The sequence below is a fragment of the Pelecanus crispus genome, chromosome 9, assembly GCF_030463565.1.
Source record: "Pelecanus crispus isolate bPelCri1 chromosome 9, bPelCri1.pri, whole genome shotgun sequence".
NCBI lineage: Eukaryota > Metazoa > Chordata > Aves > Pelecaniformes > Pelecanidae > Pelecanus > Pelecanus crispus.
In genome coordinates, this window is record NC_134651.1 from 30,037,089 (window position 1) to 30,064,317 (window position 27,229).

At 56.6% G+C, this 27,229-nt stretch overlaps 1 protein-coding gene across 1 annotated transcript; it reads left to right on the forward strand.

Annotated features, from left to right (window-relative positions):
• The first annotated feature begins 7,494 nt into the window (after positions 1–7,494).
• AMOTL2 (angiomotin like 2) lies at positions 7,495–13,204 on the forward strand. Its single transcript, XM_075716507.1, has 9 exons — positions 7,495–8,228; positions 9,673–9,907; positions 10,442–10,586; positions 10,742–10,834; positions 11,498–11,793; positions 11,901–12,193; positions 12,301–12,512; positions 12,678–12,833; positions 13,146–13,204. The coding sequence occupies exons 1-9, from the start codon at positions 7,495–7,497 to the stop codon at positions 13,202–13,204; spliced, it is 2,223 nt and encodes a 740-aa protein (XP_075572622.1).
• Positions 13,205–27,229: the final 14,025 nt, after the last annotated feature.

Sequence of the window (27,229 nt, forward strand, 5' to 3'; positions counted from 1 at the left end):
GCATTACTAGCAGAGATAGAGAAGTGATTATCCAACTCTAGTTGGACGTCTCTAGTAGAGACTCAGTGCTTGTCAGGCCACGCCTGGAGTACTGTCTCCAGTTCTGGTCCCCACAATTCAAGAAAGATATGGACAGACTGGAGAGGGTCCAAAGGAGGGCTACAAAGATGATCAAAGGGCTGGAGAACCTGCCCTATGAGGAAAGCTTGAAGGAGTTGAGTCTTTACTCCCTGGAGAAGGCTCGGGGGAACCTCATCACACTATTCCAGTGCTTCAAGGGTGGCTACAAAGAGGACGGAGGCTCTCTCTTCACAAGGAGCCACATGGAGAAGACAAGGGGCAATGGGTGCAAGTTACTTCGGGAGATGTTTCATCTCAACATAAGAAAGAATTTTCTCGCTATAGCGAGAACAATCATTCACTGGAACAACCTCCCCAGAGACAGGGGGGAGTCCCTGTTGCTGGAGGTTTTCAAGATGCAACTGGACAGGGTGCTAGATAATCTCAGCTAGGCTCCCTTTCCCATGAAAGCTTGGACCAGATGATCTTTCCAGGTCCCTTCCAACCTGGGTTGTTCTGTGGTCCTGTGATCCTGATCTCCTCCACTCCCTTCCCTCCCTCCTTTACCCACCGTGTGCAGTTTCTTCTGTCCCTGCAGGTCACGGCTGATGCCCCGGGGAGGACATTCATCATATCTTTCTCCCATACCCACCACCCCTTTTTCCAATGTTTGTAGGAAATGTGTATTTTTGAAGGCTCCATGTCTCTATGGGTGCAATGGGGCAACAATTTCTAACTTCACCGGAGGGGATGGGCTGACCGCTGTACCAATACCCTCCCACCCCAGCCATGTTACCCACATGTCCTGAGGAATCCATGAACAACTCCAAGAGTTTCAGGGGCAAATCCGGTGACTTTCCCAAGCCTTTGTGGCTCCAAAACCCAGAGATGCTGAAAACACCATGACAACTGTCAGCTTTGGGCTTCAAAGGGGAGCAGCAGGGAAGCCGGGAAGCCCATTGCCATCCGTCGGAGGGACGCCCGCCCCTCTGTTCGGGGAGGGTGTCCTGCCATGGAGTTGAATGATTCATCTCCATGTTGTGATGAGCTGTCCATGTTGGTGCCTTTGCTACAAAACAAAACCTCATTAGACAGCGCAAGCCAGCCAGCTCCTGCAGTGTTCCACAAAGAGCAATAACATTTTAATCTGACCTGTGAAGAGAGCCAGCAATAACGCCACTGAGACCGGTCTCCAGGGTTTCTTTCCCCCCAGGGATACCTGGAGGCAGGCTGCCTCTCCCCAGGGGATAGCCACCATCCTGGAGGACCTCGAGGTGACAGAAACACTACGGACCTCCCTCTTCCCCAATTCGGGGGGCATGGCATGATGCATGCCAAGAACTGACCTCTGATGCATCCCTCACCCTCTCTGCCCTATTCTGCACCTCGTTCCAGTGCCTCTCCCTCGACACTCCTTTCTGTTGAGAAGTGCTTATACCCATCTCCTCCTTTCATGATTGCTGAGCAGTCCCTGAAGAAATGGAGGCCTTTTTCTCTCCCCCCAACCACCCCAGCATGACTCAGTCAGGGCTCCTTTTCCAGGATGGATAGTTCTCACTTCTTCTATGTTTGGGAACACAACACCAAGCTGATTTTGCCCTGGCTGCATCCCCAGCAAGTTATCCTCACAGCCGGGAAGATGCGAAGCTTCCTTAGGGATCCAGATGTATGCCCTTATTTTCAACACAGAAGAGTGATGCAGAGTGGGGTGGCTGGTGTCCCTCTGCCCCTCTGGGCACTACTCCCCTCCTTTTGCAGGTGGTGGTTCCAAATTAGGGTGCTGATCCCCTGCACAGCTGTGGGGAGGGGGTACATACAAGGAGGCCACATCAACCTGGAGGTGCTCCGAAGCAGAGACATGGCCAGCAAGGTGACACTGCCTGTGGCCACCTGCCCATGGCATTTTCCTGGGTGGCACTGTGTCACCCCATGCTCCCACCCAGCGCCAGGACAGGGGATGGAGTGGCCCCCTCTTCCAGCGATGCTGGAGCCATGGGGGGTTCCCTGCCAGCCCTCCTGCAGGCAGGAAATCACACTCAGTGCTTCTCATTTCTCAAGGAAGAGTGAAAATGCCTCAAACGTGAGAACGTGGCCAAATGACAGCAAAGGGCTTTGCTATGGAAATGCCGAGCGGTGTCCCCTGGGGCTGGTGGCTCCTGGCATCTTGCTGGGACATGGCAGGCAGCCACTCTTGACCTTTGTTCTTGCTGGCATCTCCTTGGCGGATGCTGGCAACTGAAACCAAAGCTCTAGGTCCTACCACACCGGTGCTGTCAGGTCAGGAACAACGAGCCCCTTTCAGGAAACGGGAAAATAAAGGAAAGCAGAAAAGGACAATTTAACATCCAGGAATGGAAATGACTCAGGGTGTTTAAAATGCAGAGAAGAGGAGGAGGAGAAGGGTCCTGGCCCCTTTCTGATGGCCACGTGGCTTTGTCACAAGTTTTACATTGTCCCTCACATTTCCTACCTTGTCCTTTATGTCAGGGTTTGGCCCATGCTGCCTGTTTAGTGGGGCTGGAGGGCACAGAGGCATCCAGCCTCGCTGCCTCCTTGCTGGGCTCCTGTGGTGACAGCTTCCCAAAGGCCGGGCAAAGCTTGGGACTGCCCCTGCTGCCAGGAATTGGTTTCGGTGGTGCAGAGCAGCTGCCAGAGCCAGAGCCGGCAGCAGAGACAGCCAGGAAGGTGAAGCTGCAGCACTGCAGAAGATACCAGTGTGCACAACCAGAAGCACATCCCTGACTGTCACACTCACAAATCCGTGTTATCCCGTGGATGAGCAGGAGCTGGGGGGCTTCCAGATGCACTTTTCCCCTCCCTGAATTCCTGAGAAGGGGCTTTGTGAACTTACCCATGGCATCACCTCCCTGGGTGTCTGATTGATGGAGAACTGTGGCAAAAGTACCCTTGCTGGGAAGCAGGCATGTCCCCTGGGTTACCCAGGTGCTGGTTTTGAGATGTCCCAGTTGCATGGCAGGCAGTCCTGCCCTGCCCGAGAAGAAGAGGACAGCACCCAGGACAAGGCTTGGGGGGGAGCAGGAGCACCCCAACCTTGTGTGACCCTCACCTGGGGTCAGGCCCAGCATCCCCCCAAATAAGAGGGAGTCACAGGGCTCCAGCTCTGGGCCAAACATCCAAGGCGTGGAGACAACCTGCTCTTTCCTGGAGCAATGGGGCAGGCAGGAACAGCACTGGAGCCATGTCTTGGGGGACAGCTGCCCACAGGGATGTCCCCATCAGCCTCTTTCCAATGGGACCAGCCCCCGTCCCTCCATTGTTCCAGCTGAGCCTCCATCAAGGCTGCTTGGGTTCCACCTGGGTAGGAAGGGATCTTTCCTCTCCTTCCTCTGCTGAGGAAGAGCCTTATCAGCCATGAGCTCACAAAGCAGAAAAAAAAGGAGTGAGGGGACTGGGCCAAAAGCCAGGAGGACCCCATTCCCACCTGTACCTTCTGCAAGCATATTGAGGAGTGTTTCCTGTCCGAGTCGTGGCCATGGGAAAGGCCGCAGGAATGGGGATTGCCCTGTCGCACAGCAGCACCCCGGGCCACACATCCCCATGGGGGGCAGAGCTGGGACACCCCAAAATGGCATGACTCCCATTTCAAGCTGCCAGAGAGAAACCAGTATCAGAGGACATGGAAGAGGAGCCATGATCAGGCCTGGCATCTTGTAGGGGTGTCTCTAGGCCTTTGCTCCCTGACCATGGGGATGCAGCATCCTGGTACCCTCTGGGGACAGCCTGGGGGCTCCCCTCGCCGTGCACCCCGCACAGATCCTGGCACCAGGAAACAGCACAGGAAAGGCGCTTGTGTGATTCCTTGAACTCCAGCTCTCCTTCCCACCTGGCTGCACTTTGAATCAGGAGCTTGGGAGAGAAGCAGGTACCTGGAAGGAGCTTTATAGGGCAAATTGCCATGGAGTGGTTTGGGGAGTCCAGCATCCCACAGCCCACCAGCGGGGCTCAGTGGCTGGGGGATGCTCTCACCACCATAACCATTGCCCCAGGAGATGCACTGAGCCCAGCCTAAAGCCAGCTGCAAACCTCTCCATCGCAGGCACCTTCAACTGCCTGCAGCGCCTGGGTTATCTGGCCTTGGCACGACCAAGGCATTTTGGGAGCCATGAAGACAGCCGAGGTGATCTCATCATACGAGTATTTTCTTGGCTCATTCGCCTCACTCCAACGCCTCACCGATAAGGCTCGGTGGTGAGGTCAGTGGGAGGGTTTTGCATTGCGGAGCCGTGTGTCACCTGGGGAGCCTGGGACGCTGGCACCTGCACTTGCCTGCCGCTCCTGTGGGTTCAGCTGGAGCTGCAAGTCCCTGCCCCACAGCATGGCCCAAGCCAGGCTTTCCACCCACACGCTCCCACCTGGGCAAGAGGGTCCATGTGGGCAGCCCCCGCGGTGCCCCCACGGCTGACTGCTGCAGAGTCCAGCCCTGCAGTGGGGCTGCCAGCTGCTATTTCACCTTCTCCAGGGGAAAGCGAAAAGACTGAGGCTTTTCTTACCTCCAGCATTAGAAAGAAGAAGAGGAAACTCTTTGGATGACTTTCCAAAGGGGTGTTATCAGCCCAGGAGGGGTTTCCTGCTGCCAAAAATAGAGCAGTGTTAAGATAGGAAGGGAAGCGGGATGACGCAGGCGTAGATAATATGAGCCAGGAGAGGCAGCCTGGCTACTGGGGAAGCTGGGCTGGCTCCCTCAGGGCTCAGAGTGGGTCACCCCATCCCCTCGGGAAAGAGCAGGGCAGAGACACAGCCATCCCCCCCTGCCCACCGCTGCTGCTGCCAGGCTTGGTGTCTCAGAATGGTGCATCTGTCCATCCATCCATCCGTCCATCTGTCCACCCAGTGCCGGGCCTGGGCTGGTGTTTCCAGGCTCAGCATGTGTTTGGGGACACAGGGACAAGAGCCATGCCTTCCTCTCCTCCCCACGAAGGGGTAGACCCTCGCTGGGGGTTTCGGGTTTTCCCCCACACCTGCAAGGCTGATTTCCACCTCCAAAGCCCCAGCCAGGCAGATTTGACTTGTTGCTGGTAGAACTGTGCTGAAGAACTAGTTTCTTGAGCCCCGTTACTGTTTGATGAGCTCCTGGGCGCTAAGTGCAGGCTCAGGACCTGCCTGGGTGGGGATGCTGTTAGGCTTTGTTAAGCCCAAATCCAGACTGACCATGCCAAAGCCGTGTCCTTCATCTCTGGGTCTGTAACACAGTGCTCCTCTTCCTCCAAGCACCGACTCCTTCTCCCTGTGCACCTTCTCTGTGTGCTCCCCTGCCTTTGAGTCTGTTACCTGCTCCATGTTGGGGATTTTTTTCCCCCCATTTTTTGGAAGAAAACCCAGAGGGAGAGAGCTGTGCCTGCAGCCCCGTGCCTGCTATCACATCCCGTGGCTTTCAGGGTGCTTGGGGTGGCCCAGGGGTGACACCGGGGTGGGATGGTGTGGATTTCACACCAGCAGAAGCAGTAAAGCAAGGAGACAAGGCTGGAGACCCCCATGTCCCCCCTCCCTAGACCTGCCTCCTGGCTCTGTGCCAGTCAGAAGATGCTGAGTTCCCTCTCGCAAGAATGGGAGCTTAATGTCCCGTAGCTAATTAGCAATTTTCCCCTGCACCTGCCTTGCTGCCGCTGTCTCCCCTCCGACCATCTGCCATCTCGGGGCCCTGCAGGCAGCCGTGGCTTCGGGCTCTGCACTGGCAGCCTTGGGTGCTTGGGGCCGAGATGGGGCTTGCGTTTCTCTGCTTTGGGGTTCTTGGTGTTCCCCTGAAGATGAGCTGGGGCTCTTTGGTGTTGAAAGGGGAAAAGGAATTTGGTCCCTGATGGCTCCCTCCATCCTCTCATGTCCCCCAGTGTGGTGGGTGGCCAAGCCCCGCTGTGGTCCCGTGGCCGTGCTGCAAACGGCATCTGCCCGAAAAGGGAAACTGAGGCCAGGAGAGAGGCGGGGGCTCGCCCAAAGCTGCCGAGCCCAGCGCCCGACAGGCAAGAGGCGGCGGGGACGGCTGCAGTCGCAGCGAGCCGACATCCCCCAGCTGGGGGGATGCGAGGAGGGAGGGCGCAAGGCAGGGGGGAGCGAGGGCAGAGCAGATGGGGCCGGCAGGCTTTTGTGGGGCTGGGTTGGTCCCGCGGACAATGGCGCGTCTCTCCGGGACTGAACCGGGAGATTTACGCCGCCGGGCAGCTGGCGGGCAGAGCTCGCTGCCCCCCCCCCCCCGTCCCGTCCCGGCAGCTGCGAGCTCCCCGCACGCACGCAGCGCGCGCCGGCTCCCCGCGCGCTCTGCCCTGCCCCCCCCCCCCCCCCGCCCCGGCCCCGCAGCCTGCGGGCGCCCGTGGCACGCGCGCGCCCCTTGCCCACCCTGGGCGCGCGCCCCCGGGCCCCGGCCGGCCCAGCGCCCCGAGCAACCCTGCGCGCGCGTGGCGCGCTGCCCGCACGCGTGCGGGGCTGGGAGCGACACCGTCGGGGCTCGTGGTGCCGGTGGGCTCCGGTGGGCGCGGGCAAGGCCTGGAGAGTTCTGGCGTGATTTTGAGGAGGGCGGGAGCGCGGATCGGGGATGCACATCCCGCTCTCTCCCCTCCCCGGGGGTCTGAGGCCGCCAGCCCGGGCCAGCTGCGGCTGCCCCACCAGCCCCGAGTCCGCGTCCGCGTCCGCGTCCGTGTCTGCTCCCCCTGCCGGCAGCGGCCCCGGCGGGCCGGGGAGGGGCGGTGCGGAGCGGAGCGGGCGGGTCCGGCCCCTGCATTCCGGGCATAGCAGCGCCCGGGCCGGCCCCCGCCGCCGGCGGGACGCCCAGTGCTGCCGCCGCGCTCCCCGGGCAGCACCGCCGCCTCCCCGCTCCGCCATGTCCCGGTAAGTGCCGCTCCGGCGGGGCTCCCACTGGCACCGGGACCCGCCGGCACCGCGATCTCCCTGGCTGCGGGGGCGGCGGCGGTGGGGGGGGGGGGGTCCTGCCCGCCTCCCGGTGGCTCCGTGCCCGGTCCCCCGGAGCCGCCTCGTCCCCCATCCCCGGGGCAGCGCCGGTCCCAGGGGAAGGTGCTGGGTCCGTGGGGAGCCAGCACCAGAGCCAGCCCCGACCTCCAAGCCGGCCCCGGCTCTGGCCCCGGCCCCGGCCCCGGCCCCCGGGAGCCAGCCCCGGCCATGGGTGTGATAAAAGCGCCAGCGCTCAGCCGCCACAGCGAGCAGGCTGCGTCCGCGCTCCCACTGCCACCACCACCACGGGCTCCTGCACAGCCGGCACGTCCCGGCCAGCCTGCCAGCATGCTGAGCAGGATTCCTGGAAAACAAACCCTTGTCGGTCAGGGTCTGTGCTGTGTTCCTGCCTGGGCCAGTTCCCAGTTATCCCCTCTTTTTCCCGCACAGGTGCCTCGGTGTGGCTGGTTGCTGCTAAGGTCCCCAGGGACGCCCTTCTCGGGTGGAAACGTGGCTTTGCCGACGGCGCGGGTGGAGATGAGGACAGCGGAAGACTCAAACGGGACGGTCCTGCACCGCCTGATCCAGGAGCAGCTGCGTTATGGGAACCTCACAGAGAACCGCACGCTGCTGGCCATCCAGCAGCAGGCCCTGCGTGGCGGTGGCGGTGCCGGCAGCCCCCGCTCCTCCTTGGAGAGCCTCAGCCCGGAGGAGAGCCAAATGGTGCAGCAATCCACGCGGCAGGAGCCCCAGGGCCAGGAGCATCACTCCGACCATGTCTACTTGGAGAACAATGTCTATCGGCTCTGCCAGCCACAGCACAAGGGCGAGGAGCTCCCAACCTATGAGGAGGCCAAGGCACATTCCCAGTACTACGCCTTGCAGCGGGGTGGGCAGCAGCCCAGAGGGGCCAGCCCAGGAATTCGGGGTGAAAATGGTCCACGTGGGGTCGAGAGTGGCACCCGATGCCCTGACGAGGGGCTGAAGGACCTGAAGCATGGCCACGTGCGTTCGCTGAGCGAGCGGCTGATGCGGATGTCGCTAGAGAGGAACGGGGCCAAAGTACAGAGCCCCATCAGCGCCTCCCACAGCTACCCCCAGCTCTCCCGCCACCACCAGCTCGCTGCCCTGAGAGGGCAGCACCTTGAGGGGCCAGAGCTGCAGGGACCCCCCCCGGAGTATCCCTACATCATCCCTTCCCAGGACGCTTACTTGGCTGAACCCCAACCCTGCTCCGGGGAAGGTCCTGCATTTCAGCATCCCGAACTCAGGTAACCTGCAGCCCCTGGGCCCCACTTTGGGGTCCCCCACTGGGTGCCTCGAGACGTGGTGCCCCAGGAGCAGCCAGGATGGATGCTCGGAAGATGTGGGATGCAGAGAGCAGTGGGGGGCCTGGGGCAGCCGTTGCTGAACCTCTTATCCTCCGGCTCAGCCCACAGGGTTCTTTGGGGACCCCTCCGGTCCTCTCCTCTCCCCAGTTTTCCCCAGCACAGTTGGGTTTTTCCAACTGGTGATGAAAATCCCGCTGCCTCTGCAGACCCTGCCCCTTCCCCATGTGCTGGGAGGAATTTGGGGTTAATTTAGGAGCTGGAACCAGCTCAGGAAATGCCTAAATTTAGAACAAGCATGGGGCAGGGTGGAAGGCAAACGCGCTCCCCACTCTGTGGAAACCCACCCCGGTTTTCTCCCAGTGCTGTGGGTTTGCTGCTGAGCTGAGCCTGGGCTGGTGTGGGGCAGTTAGTGGAGGCAATGAGCAGTGCCAGGCAGCTCTCCCCTTCCCTTTGGCAGCTTGATGCCTCTGGCAAAGCCCCAGGATCTCTCCGAGAGGGCTGCGGAGAGGTCTGGGGAGCCCAGAGGTCCAGGCATTGCTTTGCATTTGGGGAGGCCTGGAAGCAACTTCTTCCAGTGCTGAAAACAATGGGAAGAAAGGAATTGGAGGCTCGATGGGAGGACGCACTCTGTTCCCAGCCCTACTGACCTATCCGAGCAGAGAGCGATAGCATCTCCAGCAGGAAAACCTTCTCCTTCCAAGGAACAAAGAGGGGAAGGGGAGCTGCGAGGAAGATGTATTTATTCTTCCTCGCTCCTATATCATCCCACAGGAATGCAGGCCCTTGGCAGGCAGCCCGTGGCAGAGCAGGGCCAGACCGTACACAGCCACCCCACTTGGGGTATTCGAGGCGGCTGTGGGATGTCGAGGAACTCAGAGCAGCCATGTGAGGGGCAGCCAGGCTGGCCTTGCTCCTCCGCATATAGCGAGGACGAATTAATAGTTTGGTGGTGAGGAGCTGTGCCAGGAACCCTTGCTTTGCCCAGAAAACAAGGGGCAGTGCTGCCAGCTTCCAAGGTGCATCCTTTGCTGAGCTGTCATCCGTCTGCAGCATCCCCAGCAATAGGTTGGGCCTGGGGGTCTGGAAGCCCATCCTGACCCACCAGCCAGGTCCTGGAGTTGTCAGGTCAAGGCATCCCTGCGAGACAGGGTTTATTTCATCTTTGAGGGTGCTTGGATGAGCACCTTTTAGAAAGCAAACACTTCCCAGCTCTGAAAAGCAGAATAGGCACTTCCCAGGACCTCCCTCCTAACTTTGGGGTGACCCGGAGGCACCGGCACTTGCTTGGCCCATGGGTTTAGAGCGGTCGATGGGATGCTGGAGATGCAGCTGGCTCTCCCACCCTGCCAAGCCTCTTGAGCATCCTTCTCCTCCCTCCCTGCAGGGTACTGCCCACCTCTGTCCCCACTGCTTTCCTGCCACCAACGGGTGCCCTGGGCCCTGGCACGCTGGGTCCTGCCGGCGTGGACGCACTGGTGAGTGCCCAGGCAGTCTCAGCCAGCAGCCGCCTGGCCCGGGCAGACGCAGTCCTGCGGGAGAATGAGAGGCTCCAGTGGGAGAGTGAGAAGCTGCGGCAGGAGCTGGAGAGCTGCGCCGAGAAGGCAAGCCGCATCCAGAAGGTGAGTGAACAGCAGCAGCCCCACGGCCAGGGCTTTGTGTCCCCCTGCCTGGGGGGATGCTCAACCAGCTGCTGTGAAAAGTCACTCCCTTTAGTGTTTTAATCCCTTCTCTCCCTCCGTCCGGTGGCTTGTTCCCCTCCAAGCAGCTGTGTTTCAGCAGTGTGGCAGCCGGGACAGGGGAGAAGGAGCCCATTCTCCGGTGACCCCCTCCCTCCGCCTGTCCCCTCCATCCCCAGCCACCACAGAAAGCCCTTTGTGTGGCTGTGTATAAGGGGCGGCTGTTCCCCGCCGGCTGGGCTACGGCGAAGCCAAAACCTGTGGAGGGACTCTTCTGCAAGAAGAAAGGCAGAAAAAATTAGTTTTCCCCCCAAAATGTGCACTGGGGGTCAGCCTGGGCGGGTCCCATGGGTGCGCTTTTCTCCTCTGGCAGCTTGGGTTGGGCTGAGCGAGCCGGGTGAGCTTTGGCCAACATCTCCCTTTCCTTTCCTCATTCCACAAATATCTAACTCTGGCCTGTCCCTTCCTCTGCCCCAGCTGGAGAGCGAGATCCAGCGCATCTCAGAGGATTACGAAAACCTTGTCAAGGCATCTTCCAAGCGGGAAGCCTTGGAGAAAGCCATGAGGAACAAGAGAGACGGCGAGATGCGGCGGCTCCAGGACTTCAACCGGGACCTGAAAGGTGAGGGACGTTCCGTGTCCCCATCCCTGCGGGTTCACTCCGTCCCTCATCTTTTCCCCCCAAGGTGTTTCCACAGGAAGCCAGGCTTCTCCCACTTCCTCTGGCCAAAAATCTTGTATTTAAATCTTAATTGGGTTTAATTGCCTTTGGACCAGAGCGGTTGGAATCGGCAAACAAGCAACTGGCCTGCAGGACCCAGGAAAGCCAGGAGAGCAACCAGGGCAGCGTGGCCAAACTTCTCGCGCAGAGTAAGTCCCGGGGGATGCCCATCCTCGTCCAGCTCCCCATGGCATCCGTGAGCAGGGCGGCGGGGCTCGGTGCGCTCCCTTTCAGCTGGAGGAGGAGGAGGCGGGTGGCGGGCAGCAGCTCTCGCCCTTCCCCACGGAGAATGAAGCTGCTCTTGGCGCTGGACCTGAGCCATTAATCCCGGCCGGCCGGCCGGCGGCGTGACCCGCATTCTCCACATTCCTGCTGCCGCGCCGGCTCTTCCAGCACCAAGCCCGCACTCCCGCCCCGCACCAGCTCAGCCGTTCTCTCTCTCCTCCCTCCTCCGCCTCGCAGCTGTGCAAGCCTGGGCTTTTTGGAGGGAAAATGTACCTAAATCCGTTATTTTAGCAGAGACACAGTGTTGGTGTTATGTGGGAGGAACCACATCCCCTTCCCTAAGGTGTTTGGATTCACGCTGGGTGGCTTTTACCCTCCATGAGCCAAAATTTGGGCTGTGAGATGGCAAACGGAGGCTTTTGGCCATCTGCTCATGCGGCTGGGATGCCTCTGGCCCCCATATACTTGTGTGCTGGGGAAGGGGTGGCATGACGAGGTTTAGGGGAGCAAAGAGCCCCCGTGGGGCTTCATGGACAAGCCTTAGGGCGGCGAAGCTTCCTCGGCTGAGGCTTGGGGGTCTCTTGCAGGCTATGAGCACCAGCAGGAGAAGGAGAAGCTGGAGCGGGAGGTCTCCCTGCTGCGCAGCGCCAACGAGGACCAGCGGCGGCGGGCAGAGCTGCTGGAGCAGGCACTGGGCAGCGCCCAGGCACGGGCAGCCAAGGCAGAGGCTGAGCTGCGGAAGAAGCGGGCCTATGTGGAGAAGGTGGAGCGGCTGCAGGCAGCCCTGGGCCAGCTCCAGGCCGCCTGTGAGAAGCGGGAGCAGCTTGAGCTGCGGCTCCGCACCCGCCTGGAGCAGGAGCTGAAGATATTGCGGGCTCAGCAGGTGGGTGACGGTGAAACACAGCAGTGGGTCCCAGCAAGACATGGTGGGTGCAGCATCCTCCCATCACCTCCTCATCCTCTCCTTTGGGTTTTTTTTTGCCACTGCAGAGGCAGGCGGGCACCGTGGGCAGGGGGACGCCAGAGCTGAGTGCCCACACGCTTTCCGAGCAGCTGAGGGAGAAGGAGGAGAAGATCTTGGCCCTGGAGGCTGACATGACCAAGTGGGAGCAGAAGTACCTGGAGGAGTGCACCATGCGGCAGTTTGCTATGGACGCTGCAGCCACCGCGGCCGCCCAGCGGGACACCACCCTCATCAGCCATTCCCCGCGGCACTCCCCCAACAGCAGCTTCAATGAGGACCTCCTCCTGGCCAGCCACAAGCACCAGGAGATGGAGAACAGGTAGGCCCACCTCGCTGACGAGCTTGCACCATGGTCTGGCCGGGAAGTGCCAGCATCCTCCTCCCCTACCTCCAGCTCCTACCTCAGCTTCTGCCTCTTCTCTCCAGACTAAAAGCCCTTCATGCCCAAATCCTGGAGAAGGATGCTGTCATCAAGGTCCTGCAGCAGCGCTCACGGAGGGACCCCAGCAAAGCCCTCCAGGGCTCCCTGCGGCCAGCCAAGTCGGTGCCCTCCATCTTTGCTGCCTCTGCTGCCCTGAGCTGGCCGGGGGCTGGCCAGAGCGACCGGCTGGCCGAGGGCAGCTCCCGGAGCAGCACAGGTAAATAGAGGCACCTGCCCGTTCCCTGCCTTTGCTCAGTGGCAGGGAGTTGCCTGCAATTTCTGCTGTGGTTTTGGAAGTAGAGAGATTGGGGAGGGGGGATTTCTCCAGTGAGCCATAGGGACTGGCCAGAGGAGCTGGCAATCCCTAATGGAGTCTCTCCAGCAGGCAAAGTCACCACCGAAGGGGCAGCAGTGCCCACTGCCCTACCCCTGCCCTCCCACTCCAAGCACGGCAGCAAGGACGGCAGCACACAGACAGACGGGGCATCCGAGAGCGGTGGCCAGGGCGAGGGCACTGAGCGCCCGGCCAGTTTGCTGGGTGAGTCCCCCAGGGGTGGCACGGGGGAGAGCAGGGGATGCTCCAGCATGTGAGCTTGGCATCCAGAAGACGGGCTTTGCACAAGCATTGGTGATTTTTTTTAAGGCATTTTAAAGGCCTCAGTTGAGTCTGGTGGGTTTGAATCCCTGCAATCACTCGTTGCTTTTTTATTTTTAAGGTGCAGAGCTTTTTTCTCGAATACCTTGGGGGGAGGCTGGACCAGTGGTATGCTTGCTGTTGGCCCTTCAGTGGGGTAGGCACCATGCCAATGCTCTTCACCTCTCCTCCAGCTCTCACTTTCTTTCCCTGCAGAGAGCTCAGCTGCTGCCAGAGCCCCAGACCTGTCCAGCATGGTGGAGATCTTGATTTAAGTCCACCCAGGGGTTGCACGCTGGCCCCTCTGCCCTCCCTGCCTGCCGCACAGGCAGAGCCACCCTGCCTGCACCTGCCCAGGACAGAGGAGCCTGCGGGAAGGAGGACCGAGCCTGGAGTTCAGCGGCATCCCCACAGCCAGTCTCAGCGGGTGGCCTCCGTGCATGGGAGGGCCACCCGCCCCACTCGGCACCCACACGGGCCCCCAGCTGCGCAGGGCGCACTGGAGCCCGGGGACCCTGCAGTGGCGACCCTGTAAATAGACCCAGGTTTTATACAATGGGAGCAAACGTATTTATCGTTTCAGCCTCTCCTCCTTCCCAAGGCAGGGGGCTTCTTCCCATCCCCTCCCTCGCTGGCTTCATCCCCATCCCACCTGTGGGTCTTGGCCTTCTGCACCCACCCAGGTTCTTGGCCTCTGACTGGAAAATCCATCTCTGTTCACCCAAACTGTACCCACAAGCTGACATGTCTGCAAGGACAGAGCCGGGAGGGATCCTCCATGGGTCCCATCGACCGCCCGGATCCACGTGGCCAAGCCGAGCGCTGGGAGCCCCAAACCTCCATCATCTGCATCCATCACCTGCATCCTACTTCTGGATTTTTATCACGGGTGGGTAAGGGGTTTGGGATGGGGTGGCGGTGAAGCAAAAGAGAAAATGATAATTGAGGGAAAGGTGGACGAGAAATCCCCTTGAAACCGGAGGTGGAATGCTCAGAGTGAGCCAAGGATAGCTGATGGAGGTGGTGAGATGTGCTCTTGTGGCTTCATCCCATCACCACATCCCCCGGCTACTGGCAGCTGGCTTCTGCCTGTAGCCAGCGCTGATGTCTCACTCCTCTGAGCTCAGACGCTTCCTGTCCTTCCCCTTTGTGTATATATTTTTTCTTTCTTCTTTAAACGTGTGCATTTGCTGGACAACTGCATTTTTTATTTTTCTCTCCCAGACACATAAAAAATGCGTTCGGTTCTCATGCATTGTTTACAAAGTGGAAAACAAACCAACGAAAAATTATGAAAGAGGAAAAAAAAACCCCACAACTTAATATATTTTATATTAATATTGGTATTTCTTTTTAAGTATTTTTTTTCGTGCTGTGAACTTTTTTTTCCTGCCAAAGACGATGAGTTCTTGTTTGTGCGTTTTAAGTTATCTTAAGTATTTAAACGTAAACCTGGCTGTTTCGTTATGCCACCCTATACCGAGATTGCTGTAGCATTCCACTTGGTATAACAATATTTTAATAAAAAAATCCCAAATATTGACCCACAGGTACTCTTTTTCCCATGTGATGGGACGAGATGGAGGTGCCGCTGGGGGGATGGGGTCTAGGGGTGGTGACCCCCTGGCTGAAACACTGCCCTTCCCAGCTCACTGGGGCAGTGATTTGAGGTGCAGCTGCATGGGAGAGGGGGAAAAAAATGCTCAAGAGCATCTCTGCATTCCCCAAAATTCCATTGGGATCCTATTTCCCCCATGTCAATGGGGGAAAAGGATGGAGTTGCCTAGAAATGTCGATGTAGTTTCCTGTGTGTAGTGCTCTGGTAAGTCCATCCTGGTGGGATCTTCCTCCTCTTTCTCACAAGACCTGTTCCTGCCCTCCTAAGACCCCGCAGCAGGCACTCCTCAATGGCATCTCCAAGCACAGCTGGACCTTTCTGGTCCCCAACCTCTCCACTAACTTTGTCAGCCACCTCCAAGCCCTTCCCACCCTGCTCAGCTGCTTGGTCTTCTGGAAGACCAGAAGTTCTCCTGGTGTTCAAACTAAGGTTTCCTTAAGTCTTTCACAGCCATGCCATGCTGCTCCCCAGCTCTTCCCCTCTAAGCTTTTTGTTTGCTGCTGTCATTTGACTTTTATTTTTAATAGCTGTCACATTAATGCTTCTCAGGGAGCATCCCCAGGGACTGCTCTGGCTGCTTGGGTGCTGGCAGCCCAGCTGGAGCCATCACCAGCCAGGCTGGTGCCTTCTCTTTTGTGCATCACTTGGCATTTATTGGCAGCTCTGTTTTTCTAAATCCTAGTGTACCTGGGGACCAGGAGATCTTGTGCATGTCTCTGCAATGGGTTTTAGCTTGTATTATGCAGAACAATGGCATAAAATACCAGCTTTGCTGCCAACTCCTCCCTGGAAGATGGCTTAGGACTCCATTGAGGATCACTGGTCTTGGTGGGACTGCTATGCTGAATGCTGGCTGAACTCTGCCCTTCCCAGCCAGGAACCTGTAAGGAGTGCGGCTGAAAATTTGGGGCTTCCTGTGGCTGTGGGACATCCCTGCAAGAGCAGGTTAGAGAGACTCAGAGCAATGGGAAGCTTGGAGCCGGGCTTCTCCTTCCACCCCTAGCTTCTCCTGGGTTTTGCAAGTGGGGAAACAAGCTCCCCCCATGCACAGGACATGTCTGAAGGTGACCCTTCTGCCCTCCCCAAAACAGGGCCAGTGATGGGGAGGACTGGGTGGGAAGCTCACAGGGAGCTACTGCTGCTGGGAATATGTCCGGGGTCCCAGTGGCCCCTGGCCACGGGCCATACCTGCCCTGCCTCCCCCAGCTCCTGCTGCCCCAGAGCTGCAGGCAGCTGCCGGGGAAGGCTTGCAACATTCCTGGCATACCGCAGCTCTCACGCCCCATGCTTTATTTACCCGAATCCGGATGCAGAGCGGCCTTGTGGCAGGTCTGGCTGTTTGCAGGCAGCTTTCTGGGTCCAGGGATTCAGGGAATGGGCTCCTGTTGAGAGCTTTGCACACTGCTTGGTCATCCTCCATCCTGCCCATTGCCCTGTGGACCTCCATCCCCAGGGCTTTCACAGTTTCCGGGAGCGAGAAAATGGGGGAGCACAGCCCTGTACACGTGAGGTGGCAGAGAAGCATAAAAAAAATGGGAAGAGAAAGGAAAACCCTAAAGCCCATCTGTGAATGCAGGAGTTGGGCTGTGGGGAGAGGATGCTCAAGCATGGCAGGTTGGGGCAGGAGGTCACAGCTCCTCCTGCTATGCCTCCAAGGATGCGGCAGCAGTGCCTGGATCCATTTGTTTTGGTAGGGTTGCTTTTCAGCCAGAGCAACAGCCTGATGGATCTCCATGCCTTGGCGCAAGGAAGGTTGGCGTGGGTGTGTGTTATCACCTGCTTTATCACTCTGTCGTCACAGGCATTTCCCTCCACTCTTTCCACACTGTCTCACTGGATTTCACCATCAGCATCACTCAGACTCACAGTCCTTTATCCCACATGGGTCCTGCTCAGGCCAGGACATGTCCCTGTCACCATGGCACAGTTGCCAGTGACTCTTCTGCTGTTTCAGCTGAAATACCATGCAGGAACCAAACCTCCTGCTCCTGCTCCCACCTGTGTCCATGATCTCTGTGTCCTTGATCCTTGTGTCCCAGCATTCCTGAGTCCCTGCATCCTTGACTCTCGTGTCCCTGCAACACTGTGTCCCTGCATCCTTGATCTATCTCTGCATCCCCATGACCCTGCCTCCCTGTGTTCCTGCATCCCTGCGTCCACAATCCTTGCCTCCTTGTGTCCCTATGTCTCTGTGTCCCCATGGCCCTAAGACGGGGTGGCTGGAGATGTCTGCTGAGTTGCTGGCTGGGCTGGCACCTGGATGTGACACCTTCTGTGGACTGCACATCTGCAGCCCTGGAGAGATGGAAAAGGGCCAGCGGGCTCTGCTCCAAATACTGCCACTGTCACCCCAGTGGCTTTGAGTGAGACACCCTGTCCCGGGGCAGCAGCTCTCTCATGGGTGAAAGGGAGATGGCTCATCTGGCCTGGGAGCTGTTCAGGGTGGGACAGTCCCTCCCGTGGTCACCGTGGCTCAGGACAAGGCTGAGGATCTCAGTGGGGCCCCGTGGCTCTCCACTAAGTCCCATTCCCAGTCAGGAGCACCTTGTTCCCCTGGTGCTACACCACAGCAGCATCTCTGTGTTCCTGCTTTTCCTCATTCCTCCTTAGAACCTGGAGGGTGGAGCTTGGTTCTTGGACCATCCTCGGAGCTTGGAAGGTCCTTTGTTGGCCCTGGTCCCTCCTCATCCTCTCCTTGTGCATCTCCTCTCCTTTTCCACTTGCCAAATGCCAGAGCTGGACAGGGAAAGACAAGCTCATCACAACCTCCTTATGACAGAAAATGTCTCTTTGAAAAGCCAAAAAATCCTCACCAGGATTTGGGAGAAAGGGAATTTCACTCCCCTTCTAAATAATCCCAGTTCTTCTGGGGGAAGTTTGGCAATGCTGTGGGCCAGCCCTGCAGCCAGCTTCCCAGCAAACCAGTTGGGCAAACTGTGGTGCTTTCTCCTGCCTCAAGTCCCAGCTTGCTCCTTGGACTGGCAGGAATGAAGCTCTCCCCGCCAGGCCTGCTGAACCCTTCCCTTCCCCCTTCATCCCTTCCTCCCTCCCTCCCTCACCCCACCCTTTCCCCAGGAGCTCTGCCAGACATGGGTTCCTCTCTGTGCCCAGGGCTTGTTGGGGGGCTCTCCCCTGGCTTCCTTCTGCTGGGGGGCCAGTGTTTCCCCCGCAAAGTCCTCGCACTGGGCTTTGCATCCTGTTGCAGTTATAAGTCACCCCCAAGATGTCCCCTCCCTGCAGTGCATCAGTGTGTAGCAGGCGCCGGAGCAGAGATGGGACCCGCAGGGTGGGGCGGGTGTTGTTATTTAGGGGACATCATGCACGGGGGTGGCTGTGACTTCCTCTGGGATGCTCCATCCACCCAGCTGCGGAGCAGCATGAGCATCCTCCAGCACCGGGAGCTCCTTCTCCATCCTCCCCAGCCCCAGGTCCCTCCAGAAACCCTTCCTCCGAGGCCTGTGGCAGGGACTGGGCGTTGTGGCAGGGACACCCAGCTCCTGCCCTCACGGCTGGCGCAGGCAGGCCAGGAGAGCTGCCCGTGCTTTGCTGGGTTAAGCAGAAGTGGTTGGGCCGTGGCAAATTCCTCATTCCTCTTCCCTTTGCTGTGCTGCCTGCCTGCCATCTTTGCATGCAAACAGTAAACAGGCTGTTATTATCCTGGATGCTTTGAATAACTGTGGCTATTTTTTCTCTTCCCAGTATTCTAAAAAGGCAAAAAATTCCCTGTGGTTTCTGAGTCAATTTTTTTTTTCTTGCTCTCTTTTCTTTCCTTCCCACCACCTCTGTGACCTTGAAAAACCAGGCAGATGAGCTCACTGGCTCTCCCCACTCGTACCCGCTCCCCAGCCATGCTCCAGCTGCTGCTCTCGCTGCTCCCCGCAGCTGGGCAGTGGGTGAATTTCAGGCCAAGTCTGGTGGCAGAGCAGGCCTGGGCTGGTGGTGGCAGGCAGGATCTGGCCCGTCGGGTACCTTGCCCATCGCCTCCCCTCGCTCAGGAGGCTGGGGATGCTCCAGGGGTGCAGTTCATGCAGGCAGCTGGGGCAGGAGCGCAGGATGCTGCTTGTGCTCCTCAGTTTGTCTCCCCAGGGGTTAGAAGATGTGTGTCTGAGGATGATGCAGGCAGCCAGGAGCCGAGGGGAGCACAAGAGCATCCTGACCATCGAGGCCTTGCAGGCAGCAGGTATTCCCTGGTTTGCTGTGCAGGTCCTCTGGCAGGGCTGGGACTCCTTCCTCCCCTTTCCTGCCTCTTCAACCTCATGCAGGGCAGCCCCGTAGGCACACCTCTGCCTTTGCTCTGAGGTGTGATCCCTGAAAGCCCTCCCTAGATCTGGTATCAGGGCCTTTGGGTCGGCACGTGGTGGGCAGGGGCCAGCCAGAGGATGGCTGCAGCCAAAAGCCCCTCTCCAGCCTGGGCTTCAGCACCCGCAGGTCTCCAGGAGGTCAGAGCTGGTGGCAAGAGGCACGGGATGGGTCAGGGCTCCCGCATCCCTGCCAGCTCCTCCAGTTCCTCAAATACAAGGGTTTGCTGGTGTGTGTGGTTTGGGTTTTTTTGAGGCTTCTTTCCCTCCCCTGGGTACGTTACTTCACATGAAAAATGAGTCCTGGCCGCGCTGCCAGAGCGCTGGTATGTGGGTCATGCACCCCAGCCTGCATGTGGAGACTGCTGCCACAGGCAGCGCCAGCAGGGTGGAGCCTTGGGCCAGGGCTGGCTGCAGGCAGGGGACAACCCCATGCTCAGCTGCATCCCTGCCTGCGGGAGGAGAAGGTGCCTGGCAGGGAGGGCTCCATGTTCAGTCCCAGGTTGTTTCATCTCAACATTTTCAGGATGCTTTGGACATGCCAGTGGCTGAGGAGCAATGGTGAGCCTGGAGAGATGGTGGTGAGGAGGTGAGAAAGATGAGGTCGGTGCCAGCCGGGATGCAGAGGACGGGCAGGATCTGCGGCATGCCTCTTGCCCATTGGCAGTTCAATGCCGATACGTGATGGTGCAGCTGGACCTCTGTTCAAGTTTCTAGCTGGACCTAGGGCTTGGTTCGGGTGGCGGTGGCGATGATTGACAAGTGGCTGATGAATTCATCCTTGTGCAGCATCTCAGGGAGAAAACCAGTGCTGGGCTTTTGTAGGGGCATCTGTCCATGCTGGGAGGGCACCAGGGCAGGAGCTGGGGGATGGTGGGTCCCCAGGATGGGTGGGTTCTGGGCACCAGCTCTGCGATGGAGGAGCACCCACATGGACGTGTCGAGGCGAGTGTCGGATGAAAGGCTTGGGGACTGACAGCTCCCTTGGGGTAACAAGAAGGTGCCAGCAAACGGAATGGGGGCAATTCAATGTCTGGAGAGATCTGAGCGCAAGGCCGCACCTCTGGGACCGAATGCTTCCTGAGAACATGAGAGTGGCAATAACCAGGCAAGAGTGCAGGAGCAAAGAGATCTCTGCTCAGCAAAGCTGGGTCACGGGAAATCCCAGCTTTGCTGAGGTTGGCAGGTAACCCCAGTGACCACAGGTCACCTCCCCACGTGGAGCAAAGTCACAGCAGGAGACTCAGGACCTCGTCAAGTGGAGCTGCCATTGCCTGCAGGGATGGGGGTCCCCCAGCATCCAGGCTCGTCATCCTGCTGGCTCGTCAAAGCAGGAGCACACAGAGGACTCACAGGATGCTGGCCACAACAGCATCGCTGAATGAAAGAGGGGGGGACAAGCTGCCTGGAGGCATGAACAGTGACAAAAGCTGACCACACAATAATTTTAAGCTCCTGCCTGGGGGGGCTCCAAAATCAGCTGGGCCCTAGGGACGTCTCCTACATGCCTGTCCCCTGCAGAGCTCATGCAATGCCATCTCTTGCTGCACACGACATCCATTATACTACTTGTGTGTGTAAATTAAAGGATTTATGTATCTCTACATTCCCTGACAGCTATAGATGAGTTTTGTTATATAGGGCAGCAATAAGCATCCCTGACATCATACACATCACCTGGGACGACGGTTCAGTGTGAGCAAAGGGGAAAGATGCAAGAAGCATTTTCGAGTGAAATACATTTTTTTAGTTAAACATTATTCATGCCACCCCCATCAGTGTTTGAGTTGTCCCTGGCACAAGATGCCTTTTTATTTCTTCATTTATTTTGTCCAAAAAAACAACCTTAAATATTTCACTGTAACATTTTGGAAGCCTGACTTCCCACCAGGCAGGGTTGTTTCCCAAAGCTTTTCATTTTCAAATGTGCCACTGAAAACATTTAAGCAGAAATTGGAAGGAAAAGGAACCGAGCATCCTGCTACAGCTGATGTGGGGTTTTTTTGTTTGTTCGTTGGGTTTTGCTGCAGAAGGAAAGTTTTAGATGTTTATGGCAGGTCCCAGCACACCGTTCTGGTGGGACCGGCATGAGTACAAGGGGCTGCATCCAGCACGGAGTGAAGGGCAAGTCCCCAGGGCTTCAGGGCCAAGTCCCACCACAGGCACTGCAAAGTGCTCAGGCCAAACATTTGAAGGGAGCCATGGATTAATTGATTGGATAGAGAAAAATTGTGCTCATTAGAAGCTCATTTGGAAGCAAAGGGGCTCAGAAGGGGGATGAGGCTCGCGGCACTTCCTTGATGGGACAGGTAAACGGCGCCCAGCCGCAGGAGATGGAGACGGTTGGAGTCATCGCTCAGGGCGGGGAAAGCCTTTAAAAACCACTGAATTTCATTTCCCAGGTCTTAACACCATCACTGAGTCACTGCACAGTAACACTGCTCAGGAAATTTCAAGTGAAATATTTTCCCATACAGAAGTGGCTTGGTTTCTTTTTTTTTGTTTCTTTTTTTTTTTTAAATAAAAAAACCTGGCTTCTTCCTTCCAGGAAAAATTGGACATTTCACCTTCCTGCATGCTGAGGGGGAGAACACTTCATTGTAATTTTGTTTCCCTCTCCACTTTAGAGCTAAAAGTCTTCTAAAAAATCAAGTGTGTAAGGATTTGTATTGGTTAATCAAAGAGAAGGTGCCTATTTCTCACTGTTCTCATGCTTAGTGAAATCAGAGAAATATTTAAATTTGGTGAAAACAATTGGCTTCATGCTGAAGGAAAGTTTTAACTCCCGAAGCTGTAAAGTTTACATATACAAGATTTCCTTGAAATTTTTCACTGGGTGTGGGGGGAGAATCACTTCCCTTGAATTTCCTAATTCTTCAGTTGAGAAAGTCGGAGCGTGTTTCATCTCAAGCTGACACTTCAAAGTGAAGACAGGATGCCGCAGCCACCATCAGAGCTGGGACAGGGGAGATGCCCAGTGCCCATGGCGGGCGCTGCGGGTGACCCCCTTCCCTGTGTGCACCCTCCCCGGGGAGCCCCAGCTGCCTGCCCTGCTCACTCCCTCCCACTGGTGCAGGCTGGAAGCTGCAGGGAGGGGGGGTGAGAAAGGCATTACAGAGCCTGAAATGAGAAAAAAATGAGTTTCAGGCAGAAAAACACAAACAGCGAGAGGCTGAATGTGAATTTTGGCCTCGGTGGAAAATGACACAGGCTGGAAAATATTCCCACCCGCATTTTTACAGCCTTAAAGCACAATCCTTATATTTTTTTCCTCTTGCATAGGGTCTAGCATGAAGTAACACTACACTGGCGATCCCATGGCATGCCCCAGGAATTTGTAAGCAATACCATATTTGCCAAGTAAACAGGGGTCGGTACGGAGGGTAGGTCAGGGCCGCGTGTGCCCGGACTTCCTGGTGAGCAGTGCCTGCTGCTTTCGGGAAGTGAGGGCAAGCCTTCGCCACCATGACTGGCCGTCCTGGAACTCCTGGCATGTCTTGGACACACCAAAAGTTTAGGAGCGTGTTTCCACAGTAACCAAAACATATTATTTTTTCCAGCTGTCCAAAAAAAAAGTGGAATTAGGAAAAAAAAAAGAAACAGAACCAACAGAGGAAATTCTAAGAAAATTAAATCAGCTGGAAAACTGGCAGGCAGGTCCCTCTCCCCAGCCCTCCCTGATGAACATGGGCTGGAGACAGGCAGGGAAGATGCTCATTGTGCGAGCGAGGTCCTCTGCATGCCGGAAAGGACACCAGGGCTGCGCTCACCAGCCAGGGCTATTCCTGAGCTGCTGCCCTGTGCGCCAGACCAGGAGTGGCTCCATCCCAGAATAGAGCCACCACAGAGACATTATTACCCTGTGGCGGCTATTTCAGGTTGTGTCTCTGCAGAGTTAAATGTGTGTCTCCAGCACCCGGGAGGCTCCTTCTCTGGGGCTCCAACACAACTTTGCTTCTGCCCAAAAGCCCCTATATTTCCATCTTGGTCCTTGCTCCTCTTCCATTCATTTTTCTCCACATCTTGCTTGGCTTTATGGCACGTTTGTGTAACCAGCAGTGTTGCTTTTCCTTCATCACATTTGGCTGGCTCCAAGGCTGAGCGGTGCATGGAGCTGACCTGGCTTGGGGAGGGCTGTGGGCGAGTGGGAAGGAAGGCTCAGCATCGCCCAGCACCATGCATGACTCACTGGCAGGTCAGGAAGACCAGATTGCAAATCCCAGCCATTTTTTTTTGCGCTCTGCTTTCTTGTTTATCACTGCTTGCAGGGCATAATCCCTGTTGTCCTCCTCTCCTATGCCAGGCATTTGCTGGCAGTGCTGCCAGGTGAGCTCCAAGCCAGCGGTGAGTCCCTGACCCGCTGCAGAGCTGCAGCCAGGAGGGTGCAAGGGAAGCCAGGCAGCTAAGGCAGGAGAGCCCACTTTGGCTTTCCAAGGTCCGAGAGGACTGTAAGAGAGAAGACGACCCATGCAAGAGAGGGGCATGTGTGCCACAGCTGCAGCTGAGCTCAGAGAGGTAGCTGGTGGCTTTGTGGGCATTTGTGCTGCAGAGGAGCAGGAGTGATGGGGAATGAACATCGCCCTTGGGACCACTGCATCATGGGCAGCAGGAAGCCTTGCTCGGGAGGCTGAGGTTGCAGAAAGCATCACTCTGTGTCAAAGCAAGTTAGACATCACATCACTCCTCTTGGCCTCTGCATGCTTCCAGGCAGAAGAACCAGCCCCAGCCCTTCCAAACCACATGCTCTTCATGCACCACCAAACAGCATCTTGACTCCCATGGTCCAAACACCATCTCCATTCCACAGTCCATCTTCACTCCCACTGCTCCTTGGAGGCTGGTGCCCTGGCAGGTGGGAGAACACAGAAAACTACTCTGAATCTGGAGCATGTCCAGCTCCACAACCTGTCCTGGCTCCAGGACTGGGGATCCTTGGCGCTAGAACTAGGGATCCTTGGCATAACCACAGCACAAATACTTAAGAATGGAATCATGAGCTTACAGGCTCATAATGTGTTGTGGATCCCTCTTGCTGCCTCCACACACAGCCTTGCATTGCACAACTGAGGCACAGCTGTGCATCTCCCCAACTGTCAGATCTCTCACATGCCAGGGAACAAAATCCTGGGATGACAAAGCAGCAGCATGCCAGGTGAGATCTACCACTGTAAAATGTTTGGGTTTTTTTTTTTTTTTTTCTTTTCGGCTTAACCCTTGAAAGCCAGCACAGGAAGAGCATTTCTAAACATATCCATGTGGGGTGGACTGTTTCCACTGTTGGTCCAAAACAAGCTCAGTCCCTTCCTTTGTTGGAAGAATGGGGGCAGATGGCCTTTGGGGTAGGTCTGCTTTCTGGGCTTTTCTTCCCCTTGAAGATGTCATTTTGGGGCAACAGGTCTCTCTGCAGCTCAGCCCTGCTGTCCTCCTGTTCTAGGTAGCCAGGGACATGAGTCAACTCCTGTGTTTCGACAGTGGGCTCTGACAACCGGAAGACAAGGGCTGGATTGTGCTACCCACGGACACATCAAGGGCTCAGGAACAGCCGGTCTTCTTCCCTCCTGCAGACAAGAATTTGCCGGGTAACCGTGGATGCTCCCTGAGCCTGACTTTAAGAGCATGACTAGAAATTGTTGGCTGGCTCCAACGTGCCGAGGCAAGCGCTGCCTCTTCCTTCAGGTTCTGCAACAAACTGCTGGTGCTTTGCTTTTGTGCAACACCTGGAGACTTTCCAGAAGCTGGGGCAGGTAGGGGAGGTATGGGAGCCTGTGCCACTGAGCCTCCTGGGAATACCGGGTCAGCCTGCGGTCCTGCACAGGATGTTTGCTGCTGAGCTCCATCGCTGGCACAGTGGGTCACTGCACTCACCCCCACCCTGGGTGCAGAACCAAGGTGGATTTTGCGGTACCTTGTCATTACATCCATCTGGTCTCGAGCCAGTTTCCCAGGGGCTGGGAATAACCCTCCTCTTGTATTGTGGTGGTGTACAAAAATGAGAATTCCGCAAATTCTTTCAAAACTCCCCAACTTTCTCAGTTTCCCTGCAATGTTGGGGCTTCACTGTCCTTGAAAACTGGTGGAATGAGCAGCATTTCCCTGGTGTCGTAATGCTGACATAACAGGGTGCTGAATCAGTGGGGATATTTCTGCCTGAACCGTGTTGTATCATTGTTATTGCTGAAGTTTTGCTATTTTAAGCCACAAAGCCCCATATAATCCAGTCTAAGTAAATGGCGAGTAACTCTGTCATATCCAATTTCAAACCTATGAACTGGTGAGAACTGTATTAATGTAAAACTATTCTGGTTCATGAGACCCCGCTCCAAACAAACTGGATGCCATGCGGTAGTCCAAGTGGTGTGTAACATTATAAAGTGTATAAATAGTCCTTGCCGGCCTTTGCCTGGGTGCGTTGGAGGGGCAGGGGGAATTGTAATGCCTATATTTGCCTTGGAAAGATGAGCTGAAAGCTAGCAATGGGTTTAGGAATTGAATTTACATTCAATTCTGGTTTCTGCCACAATACAGATGCCAAAGCAGGTCATCTTTGCTTAATAGAAACCTCACAAGACCGTCAGCCCACAGTGCCTTTTTCAGGTCTTTAAGTAACACCCATCAAACTGGGGTGCTTGTTTCCTAAACGGTGGTCCCTGCTTTGCCACCTGTCTGCAGCATCCCTACCACCAGCCTGTTGAGGAGGGGTTTGCTGCACGCTCCTGCCTTCTCCAGATTCAGAGCTGCCTGCTGCATTGAAACCAACGCATCCAGCAGCCTCCAGTGCACCTCACGCTCTCCCAGCTTTTCCAAGAAAAGGCTGACATATCTCCAGATTGAGAGGCAGAGGCCAAAACAAGGATAAGCAATTCCCCAGACGCCCTAGCAAGACGTGGCCCGCATGGAGAGATCCTTTGAGTGCCTGGAGGTGATGGGGGAGTGCATCAGACCCCAGGTTACAGCAGCCTTGCCATCGAGGGCTGAGCCCCACTTGGATCCCAGTGTCCCCTTTGCCTGGGGTGCAGGGTGAATGAACTCCAGCACTGCAGTTTGGAGCAGACATTATATCCACATTCTTCAGCCCCGGGCTGGGAATGTCAGCTCCTGTCTTGACGCCAGGGGCTTGCATTCCTCCCCGATGCTGCTCCCAAAAAATGCCAGCCCAGAACGGTGCCAGGGAGCGGGGTGCCGCTTGGTCCGGGGGGGACGGGAGGAGATGTGCTAAGCCCGCAGAAAAGCCTTTACTGTGCTGGTGGGTATGTGGCAGAGCCGGGCAGGGATTAGCATGTGTGTGCTCGCATGTGTTTACTAAACACTGCTCCAGGCGAGAGGGAATGGCTGGAATTCACCTTCCTCACTCCCCACCAGACTCCAAGGACACACGGGTGGACCCAGGGAATTTGCTGCTCCAGCCTGTTTCAATGTCTGAGTATTTCAGAGACCCAAGCAGTAAAAAAAAAAAAAAAAAAAGAAGAAAACAAAAACATTTTATTGGGAGGGGAGAAAAATAGCAGGGGGGAAAAAAATGCAGAAGACTAATGAGAAGGACTAGCAAGTCCAAGAAATGTATTAGATCATCCTTAGAAACTGGTGTCTGAGGAATTCTCCGTAGCTCAGGCTATTCTAATATTTATTGTGTGTTATTTAAACCATGACTCCTGGCACCAGCTGGGGCTCAACAGCACTGCATGCTGCTCAGAGACATTATTAAAAACTAGTCCTGGGCTCCACGATGGCTTGAGAGGTGCTGGAAGAAACCCATCCACATTGGCTGCAGAAGGCAGCCTGCTTCCAGATTAGCTGCTGGCAGGGTGGCAAGAGGGGTATATCTAGCAAGCATGGCCCAGTGCAGAGCTGGCAAGCAGAGTAGTGTGGGATATAAACTGTGAGCAAGATAAAATCCTTGGAGAAGCTAAGCAAGGACAAGCCGGTGGCTGGCTGCCGTGTAAGAACGCAGCTGAGCCAGGGCTGTACTTGCTTATACACCTTACCGTCATCAATCGAGAGAAGGTGAGACGCAAACCTGCAGGCAAGCAGGTATCCCTAATTCCTCTGATCCTGAAGCGACTTGTTCATATCGGCGCACTCTGTATTTAAAATCACTCTGTGGGCAGTTTTTTATGAGCAGGTTTTGTCACGTGGATTGCGAGGCATTGTTCCCTATGCTTCGTGTCCGTGACGCTCCAGCAAAGCATCCCTTCCTCATGCAAAGGCAATGGAGGACATCAGGAGCCTGGAGTCCCCACTCAGGCCAAAATGATGCAAGTCTGGCTCATTTGCCATTGTGGTACCAATTCAGGTTTGCATGGGAGCGACAGGAGTGCCAAAACCCAGTTGGTTTTACAACCCTGCAACGTTATGGCACCCTCGGCTCTACTTATATCTCCTGGGAG

What these genes read in the sequence shown, in the direction of transcription:
- AMOTL2 (XM_075716507.1), top strand. Translation starts at nt 7,495, where the DNA reads ATGAGGACAGCGGAAGACTCAAACGGGACGGTCCTGCACCGCCTGATC. An exon ending in AGGCAAGCCGCATCCAGAAG is followed by an intron (nt 9,908 to 10,441) that starts GTGAGTGAACAG and finishes CCTCTGCCCCAG; the next exon opens with CTGGAGAGCGAGATCCAGCG. An exon ending in CTTCAACCGGGACCTGAAAG is followed by an intron (nt 10,587 to 10,741) that starts GTGAGGGACGTT and finishes CCTTTGGACCAG; the next exon opens with AGCGGTTGGAATCGGCAAAC.